General features: G+C 51.6%; 1 protein-coding gene across 1 annotated transcript in view; it reads right to left on the reverse strand.

Annotated features, from left to right (window-relative positions):
* DLEC1 (DLEC1 cilia and flagella associated protein) overlaps window positions 1–9,409 on the reverse strand; it is a 96,419-nt gene that overhangs the window by 34,079 nt on the left and 52,931 nt on the right. Inside the window, exons 12-16 of the mRNA XM_029938792.1 lie at window positions 3,948–4,038; window positions 2,910–3,072; window positions 2,014–2,206; window positions 1,198–1,256; window positions 508–717 (exon numbers count right to left, since the gene is read on the reverse strand). Coding sequence (XP_029794652.1) covers window positions 508–717; window positions 1,198–1,256; window positions 2,014–2,206; window positions 2,910–3,072; window positions 3,948–4,038 — 716 coding nt within the window. The remainder of the gene's footprint in view (window positions 1–507; window positions 718–1,197; window positions 1,257–2,013; window positions 2,207–2,909; window positions 3,073–3,947; window positions 4,039–9,409) is intronic.

Consider the following 9,409-nt stretch of genomic DNA (forward strand, 5'->3'; position numbering starts at 1 on the left):
CCCCCCGCCCCCCCCCCCCCGCACTGCTCCTGCGCCCGCCCAGTCCAGGCTTCCTGGGCACCGCTCCTGCGCCTGCCCAATCCAGCACCCCCAGCACCACCCCTGCACCCGCCCAGTCTAGGCCCCCTGGGCACTGCCCCTGCACCTGCCCAGTCCGTCCCCGGCCCCCCGGACAATGCCCCTGTGCCCACCCTGTCCAGTCCCCCGGGCACTGCCCCTGCGCCTGTCTGTGCCCGCTCAAGGACTGGGGGCTCTGGGCTCACAACAGGGCCTCCCTCCCCACTCCCCCCAGCTCACTCCTGGCCACCCAGGAGCACTGACGCCACACGGCAGGCTCCATAGGCCCCGTGTCCTGCCAGAGACCCGGGAACCCAGGAAGGCGTCCGCAGCCCTGTCACTCAGTGACACATGCGCCCAGCCCAACGTCGCGTTTCGGGAGCCCTGGGGATAGGCTCGACTTCGGTGCATGGCTGCCATCCGCCCCTCCAGCGCTGCCCCCCCCCTCACGCCAAGTTCTCCGCGGGCTGGAGAGAGACCACGCCTACCTTAAAATGCTTCTTCACATTTATGCCCACATAGTTCTCCCCGGGGATGATGAGGGCGTAGGGCTCCAGGAGAACCTGGACGGGCTCCACGGAGCCTTTCACCTCGACCTCCAGGACAATCACGTCGTCCACAGCGCAGGAGGAGGGGTCCTTCGGCTCTGCCGATTCCAGGCTGAACACACACCGGCGCAGCTGAGGGCCAGCGCGGCCCCTCCCCTCTGTCCCCTGCCGGTGCCCTTGCAAGAGAAAGTCCCCCCCCCCCCCCCGCCCCAGCTCCTAAGCGCCCTCGGACCAGAGGCACCAGCCAACCAGATGGTGATGTGCTCGTCACCCGGCGTCACCCGGCCGGTCGCTCCATCAGGTGGACTGGGGACCCGCCCGGCAGCCTGCCCAGGGCAGTGCGGAACACATGCCCCCACGGCCGCAGCCGCTTCTCGCTGGTCCCCGCCGACTGGGCCCCCGGCCTGGCTGCCCGGGGCTGATGCTGATCGGAGCCCAGAGAGCTGTGCCCGCTGCCGCCCAGGCCAGGGCAAGGCCAAGTGCGGCCTGCATCACAGCCTGCGGGGGGGCTGGGCTCCTTCCTCCTTCCCAGCAACCAGGGGGGAAGGTGGCCGCGCTGCCCACCCCTCATGCAGGCCCCCTGCCCGCTCACCTCAGGGGCTCCGGGACGTCCTCCAGCACCATGTGAAACACACTGTGAAAGTCCCGGGGCTGCAAGACACACACAGCACCCCGAAACCCAACCGCATTCCACTCAGGCTGCGCCAGGCACCCCGGGAGTTCCTTCCCGCCTGCCCCAGCTGCCAGAGAGACCTTCTGGAAGACAGCACTGCTTCCCTGCGACCCCCACCCTCCCTGCTACCCCCCAGCCCTACCTGCTACCCCCACCCTCCTTGCTACTCCCCCCAACCTACCTGCTACCTTCCTCCCACCCCACCTGCCACCCCCTCCTCCTGCTACCTCCCCCCCACCTGCTACCCCACAACCCTAGGGAAGGAGGGGCGGCCTGCCAGAACAGGAGCCAGGACTCAGGGGCCCTGCAGACTCCAGACTGGTGCTCCTCCCTCAGCTGGGCCTGAGCGGGCCGGAGGGAGAGACTCTCCAGATCCTGACGGTGTCCACTGGCAGTGCCCTCAACTGTGGGCACCCCCCCTCCCAGAACAGTGAGGCTGGCACGCAGGGGTGAGAGGCGGAGGGCCCAGCTCTCATTGCCCTCCTGAGCCACATGCAGGGCCTCCGCGGGAGCCCGCCGTGTGCGCCCGCTGCTGGGCACCCGGCGGGCTGTGCAGGGACCGTGCTGCCTGGGTCTCGCTGCGGACAGGGTGCGTGCCGTCGGGACCAGGCCACAGGGGCCGCTGAGGCCTCTCGCCGGGCTCAGCTGTGGCCTCCACGTGACTAAGGAACGCGGCTGAGGCGTGAGGGTGCCCGGGGCACTGGCGTGTGCCTAGCACGATCGCGTCATTCCAACCTCATGCGGAGAGAAGGTCAGGACGAACTCGTGGTCCGTGTGGGGGCCGAGAACGCCTCTCTCGGGCAGGATGGAGAAGGCCGTGTCCCTGTCGGGGTGGCACTTGAGGCTGTCCATGCTGCACGCTTCTCCAGGCAGTAGGGCCCGCAGGTTCGGCTTCATGATCTGCCAGTGGAAGGCCAGCTCCACGTGCCTGTGGGGGCAGGGGACCCGGGCTGCGCCCCGACTCGGCCAGGACCCGTCTTCCCATCCCCCGCCTGGCCCAGCCCCACTCCGGCCTTGAAGCTCTCCCCGTGGAGGAGCCTGGGGAGCACATGGGTCAGGGAGTCCGCCAGAGATCTCTTGAGAGAGCTCCCCTCCCCCGCCCGAGCAGCCGGGGGCCTCCTACCCACAGACTCCCCCCTCCCCCACCCCCAGCTGTGTCCAGGAAGGCATGGCCGAGGAGGCCAGCGGCGGGGCGCTGGGGAGCCGGGGCTCCGGCGCCCTGCTGACGGGGCGGGCCAGCACAAGGTAAGGCCTGGGGTCCCAGGCAGTGAGAACTGAACCCGCTGGCCACACTCTGTCTGATCTTGGAACCAGCTTCCCCTCACGGCAGGGCAAGACCTCTCTGTACAACTGCCCCGGGGCCGAGGCTGGTCCAGAACGATCTAGAACAACACTGCCCAATAGAACTTTGGAGGCGAGGGAGGTCTGTGGCCCTGTTCTGCCCGGGGTGGCTCCTCACACGTGGCTGGCACCTCCGAAGAAGTTTTAATCTTAGTTGATCTCACCTTAAATGGCCACCTGGGGCTCCCATGATGGACAGGGCAAATCTGGACCCTTCTGCCCATTGGGAGCCCCAGGCCAGGCAGGGGAGGGAGGCGTGCCCACTGGGGCTCGGGCACAGCGCCACTCACGTAGCATTTCTGATAACCAGCTGTTTTCTGGCTGTGCACTGAAGGTTCTCAGGCTCAAAGCGTACGAAGTGCGGGGCCGTTAGGTCCGTGAGCTCTCCAGGCTCCGGCTCACTCTCTCCACCAGAAACATAGATCAGATCCAAGGCAATCAGCTGCCCAATTCCTGACACGGGAAGGTGACAAAGTTTCACCAGGGCTGGAATCGGGACTCAGTAGTCAAAGGCTGTCACAGGGTCTATTCCACACGCAGCTGGCCTCAGTCATGACTCCAGGAAGCAGACACAAGAGGGGGGAGGGGGCCATCAGCACGCAGACCCTGTCTCCACAGCTTCCCAGACTAAAAGAGGGGGTTTTGATAACCTGGCACAGAGCAGGCACTCAGTTAATGCTTGCTGGGTCAAACTGGATGGAATGATGGATGGGAGGGAGGGAAGAAAGGAGGGAGGAAGGGAGAGGAGGAAGGAGGGAAGGAAGGAAGGAGGGAGGGAAGGCAGGCAGGCAGGCGAGCACCTTCGGGAAGTTTCAGCAGGATGCCCCTTCTGGCTCCACAGGATGTGGGGTCCCCTGATCATATGTGTGTAAACCTCTCAAAATTCCCCAAAGGAGATCGAGGTGAGTTTCAAAATGAAGTGATCAAAGATTTCACCCCAGGTTTCCATCTGTCTCTCACTAGAAGGCTCCTTGGGATTGTACCAGAGACCACACTGGCTTGGGTCTCCCACATCTGACCACAGCACCAGGACCCAAACTAGACCCCCGAGCCTGGAGGCTACAGCACCCCCAATGTGCCTCCCGACACAGGTGGGCACAGCTGTGCCACGGCCGATGGTAGCCAGCAGCCCCTGGGGTCAGGCTGCCCGTCCAGGCCTGGGAGCACACTCGAGGGTGGGAGCATGCCTGGGGTCAGGAGCACACACGGGGTCAGGCCGCCTGCCTGGGATCAGGAGGCTGCCGGCCTGAGGTCAGAACACGCCCCAGGGTCAGGAGCACCCCCGGACCTGGGAGCACACCCAGGGTCAGGAGCACGCCCAGGCGCACCTGCGGTCACCAGCTCCTTCATCTGGCAGTTGTCGCACACAATGATAAAGGTCTGCTCTGCCTTTTCCAGGCTCGTCGGGAGGAACAGGACCTGGAAGAGAAGCGGTTCTGTTACTCCTCATTCTGGAGCTTCCCCTCCTCTCAGACACTCACCCCTCCCTTACTCTCCACTCCTCCCAAAGGCTGGGTCCTGCTGCCAAGGCTCCACCCCAGGCCCAGGCAGGAAGCATGTGGAGAGGCATGGAGAAAAGGCTCACAGAGACTAAGATACAACCAGCTCTTAAGCAAGTGACAACAGGGGAGGAGCCCTGTTGGCGGAGAGGAAAGGAGCTCTGTAAACTTCGTCCACCTACATCTATTGAACTGAGAAGGACATTACTCTCATCTGTAAGAGTGGAAGGAGAAAATACAGACTCCAGAAAGAAGACAACCACAACGATGCCTGAGTGCGTGAGTGAGTGCAAACTGGGGAGATTGGGAAACGGGCCAGCCTGAGAAGGCCAGGGGAGGTGGGAGCCCCAGCCCAACACAGGGAAAGCGCACGAAGCTCCTGAGAGACAAAGGGAAGAGAAAGAGAAACTGAACACGCTCATAGTACTATCTCTAGAGAAGAGATAACGTTTAGCCCCGCACGAAGAGAAAAACTCTCACTCCTTATATAAGAGCTGGGCAGCGCGAATCCCAAACCCAGGTGGCACAAGGGAAAAAAAAGCCTCCACCCCATGTGATCCCTGCAGGGAGTTGGCATAGGTGGGGGGGCCGGGGGGGCGCACACTTCTGCTGCAAGAGGGCGCAGCTCATTTCTGGCAGAGCCCGGCGCCTCAGGCAGCAACAGCGTGAATCCCTGCCAGCACTGAGAGAAACTGCTCCCTCCCCCTAAGAGAGAATCCAGCCGCCAAAGCAAGTACATCTCGTCTGTGGTAGCATAAAAGTGTATGGAATAGGATTTTGAAACAGGGTGGGCCTGGAAAATACAGCTTGGCTTAGCTGCGGCACAAGGAGATCGGACTGATTTGAGTGGCCTGCAGCGCTTAGTTCCAGCAGAGCTTGGGGTGCCGCTATTCATCCTCTGCAACCACCATGGCGGGGCCTCTGAGAGTAGACCCCGAGACCTACATACACCAAACCACGCCTATCTGTGAGGGAGAGCTCCTGGGGTTTTTTTGTTGTTGTTGTTTGTTTTTGTTTTGTTTTCTTTCTCTTTTTTTTGGGGGGGGGGTTTTCTGTATTTATTTTTTATTATTATTACTTTTTTACTTAATTTTTTTTTAATTTTCACTCCAATTATCCTTTTTCCTTTATCCCTCTTTTTTTTTTTCTTAACTTCCTCTTGACATCCAGATATTTCTCCCGTATCTCATCCTTATCCCTCCCCTCGACTGGTTATGCAGTGTTAGACTGTCCACTGTCCATTGTTGTCTCTGCCCCCTTTTGCTTTTTTTCTTCTTCTTTTCCTCTCTTTCCTTTCCATTTTCTTTTCTTCCTTTCCCCCTTTTAATTTGTTTGTTTGTTTGACTTGTGTGTGAGTTTGCATGCTTCTGTTCCCTCTGTGTTTGTCTGTCTGCTTTTCTTCTCAGGACTACCCCAAGAAACAAACCAAAGCGTGCATGACAGCGGGTCCCAAATATCGCCGAGTAGGGAAATAAAATAAACAAAGGCACAACAAGAGAAATTGAGAGACACCATTAAAAGAATATTTCATGAAACAGCAAGCCCTGGACAGTCAATAAGCCTCCTTTAACAGAGCAACACTAACAGGTGCACAGTGCACAATGAGCTTTTTAAAACTGACAAGAGGCAGAAAACTAGCCAAAATGACAAAACGAAGGAACTCTCCCCTGAAGAACCTCCAGGAGGCAGTCACAGCTGCAGAACTGCTCAAAACAGATCTAAACAACATACCTGAACAAGAATTTAAAAAACTTGTCATAAAATTAATTGCCGGGGTTGAAAAAAGTGTCATAGAAGCAACTGAGACAATGACTAGGAACTTTGAAACTAGGTGTGACAAGTTAAAAAAAAAAGGCTATAAATGAGGGGAATAATGAAATGGAGACAGCCACCTTAAGGATTGAAGAGGCAGAGAGAATAGGTGAACTAAAAGATATAGTTATAGAACCAGAGGAAGCTGAAAAAAAAAAAAAAAAAGAGAAATTGATCCAGGAGCAGGAAAGGAGAATTCGAGACCTGAGTGATACAGTCAAATGGAACAACATCTGTATCATAGGAATTCCTGAAGAGGAAGAAAGAGAGAAAGGTCCTGAAGGGATAATAGACCAAATTATAACAGAATTTCCCAAATCTGGGGAAAGAAATACACATTCAATTTCAAGAGGCACAAAGAACCCCCATAAGACGTAATTTGAATCAACCTTTGGCACGACATATCATAGTGAAACTGGCAAAATATAAAGATAAAGAGAGAATTCTGAAAGCAGCTAGGGATAAAAGGGCCCTCACATACAAAGGGAAACTTATCAGAGTGGATACAGATCTATCTAATGAAACTTGGCAGGCCAGGAAGGAATGGAAATCTTCAATGTGATGAGCAGAAAAAATATGCAGCCAAGAATCCTTTATCCAGCAGCCCATCATTCAAAATAGAAGGAGAGATAAAGGTGTTCCCAAATAAACAAAAATTGAGAGAATTAATGACCACCAAACCAGCCCTACAAGAAATCCTAAGAGGGACGCTATGAGGGAAATGTTGCAAAGAATACAAGGTGCCAGACACACCACTATAAACATGAATTCCATGGAGAACACAATGACTCTAAACTCACATTGTTCAATAATAACACTGAACGTAAATGGACTGAGTGCTCCAACCAAACGACACAGGGTAGCAGAATAGATTAAAAAACAAAATCCATCTATTTGCTGTCTACAAGAGACTCATTTTAGACCTGAAGATATCTTCAGGTTGAAAGTAAAGGGATGGAGAAATAGCTATCTGGCAACTAGAAGCCAAAAGAAAGCTGGAGTAGCCATACTTATATCAGACAAACTGGACTTTAAAGTAAAGGCAGTAACAAGAGATGAAGAAAGACATTATATAATAATTACAGGGTCTCTCCATCAGGAAGAGCTAACAATTATAAACATCTATGTGCCAAACTCAGGAGCTCCAAAATACATAGAACAATTAATCACAGAAACAATCTTATTGACAAGAATGTGCTAATTGCAGGGGACTTTAATACTCCACTGACAGCAATGGATAGACCAACCAAACAGAAAATCACTAAAGAAACAATGGACCTGCACGACACATTGGAACAGATGGAACTCATAGATATATTTAGACCTCTACATCCTGAAAATAGGAAATTCACCTTCTTTTCAAGTGCACATGGCACATTCTCCAAGACAGATCACATACTGGGGCATAAAGCAGCCCTCTATAAGTATAAACGAATAGAGATCATATCATGCATACTTCCAGATCACAATGCTATGAAACTTGAAATTAACCACAGGAAAAAGTCTGGAAAACCTCCAAAAATGTGGAGGTAAAAACCAACTAAAGACTGATTGGGCTAATCAGGCAATAAGAGAAGAAATTAAAAAATATATGGAAACAAATGAAAATGAAAATACAACAATCCAAAATCTCTGGGATGCAGCAAAGGCAGTACTAAGAGGAAAGTATCGTACACTCCAGGCCTATTTCAACAAACTAGAAAAAGCACAAATTCAAACTCTAACAGAGCACCTACTGGAACTAGAAGGGGAGCAGCAAGAGCACCCCAAACCCAGCAGAAGAAAACAAATAATAAAGATCAGGGCAGAAATAAACAATATAGAATACAAAAGAACAGTCGAGCAGATCAATGAAACCAAGAGTTGATTCTTTGAAAAAATAAACAAAATTGATAAACCTCTAGCCAGGCTCCTTAGAAAGAAAAGAGAGAGCCACCCAGATAGACAAAATCATGAATGAAAATGGATCTGTTACAAACAATCCCTGAGAAATACAAGCAGTCATCAGAGATTACTATGGAAAATTACAGTTCAACAAACTGGACAACACAGAAGAAATGGACAAATTCCTAAATGCACATGTACTGCCAAAATTCAAAGGGGAAGAGATAGAAAGCATGAATAGACCAATAACCAGTGAAGAAATCAAATCCACTATCAAAAATCTCACAATGAATAAGGGCCCAGGGCCAGATGGCTTCCCAGGGGAATTCTACCAGCTATGTAAAGCAGAGCTAATACCTACCCATTCTTCTCAAACTATTCCAAAAAGTAGAAATAGAAGGAAAACTTCCAAACTCATTCTATGAAGCCAGCATCACCTTGATACCCAAACCAGACAGAGACCCAGCAAAAAAAGAGAACTACAGACCAATATCCTTAATGAATACAAATGCAAAAATACTCAACAAGATACTGGCAAATTGAATTCAAAAGCATATAAAAAATTATCCATCATGATCAAGTGGGATTCATTCCTGGATTACAGGGATAGTTCAATATTTGCAAATCCATCAATGTGATACATCACATTAACAAAAGAAAAAATAAAAACCATATGATCCTGTTGATTAATGCAGAAAAAGCATTTGACAAAATACAGCACCCTTTCTTAATAAAAACCCTCGAGAAAGTCAGAATAGAAGGAATTTACCTAAACATTATAAAAGCAGTTTATGAAAAGCCCACAGCTAATGTTATCCTCCTCAATGGGGAAAAACTGAGAGCATTCCCCCTGAGACCAGGAACATGACAGGGGTGCCCACTCTCACCACTGTTGTTTACCATAGTGCTGGAAGTCCTAGCATCAGCAATCAGACAACAAAGGGAAATAAAAGGCATCAGAATTGGCAACGAAGAAGTCAAACTTTCACTTTTTGCAGATGACATGATACTCTACATGGAAAACCTGACAGACTCCACCAGAAGCCTTCTAGAACTGACCCATGAATTCATTAAAGTCGCAGGGTACAAAATTAATATACAGAAATCGGTTGCATTCCTATACACCAATACTGAAGCAGCCGAAAGAGAAATCAAGAAACTGATCCCATTCACAATTACACGAAAAACCATAAAATACCTAGGAATAAACCTAACCAAGGATGGAAAAGACCTATATGATGAAAACTACAGAAAACTTATGAAAGAGATTGAAGAAGACACCAGGAAATGGAAAAATATTCCATGCTCATGGGTCAGAAGAATAAACATTGTGAAAATGTCATTATTACCCAAAGCAATCTACACATTCAATGCAATCCCCATCAAAATGGCACCAACATTCTTCTCAAAGCTAGAACAAACTATCCTCAAATTCATATGGAACCACAAAAGACCCCGTTTAGCCAAAGTTATATTGAAGAAGAAAACCAAAACGGGAGGCATCACAATCCCAGACTTTAGCCTCTACTACAAAGCTGTCATCATCAAGACAGGATGGTATTGGCACAAAAACAGACACATAGACCAATGGAATA

This window comes from Suricata suricatta, chromosome 5 (genome assembly GCF_006229205.1).
Source record: "Suricata suricatta isolate VVHF042 chromosome 5, meerkat_22Aug2017_6uvM2_HiC, whole genome shotgun sequence".
NCBI lineage: Eukaryota > Metazoa > Chordata > Mammalia > Carnivora > Herpestidae > Suricata > Suricata suricatta.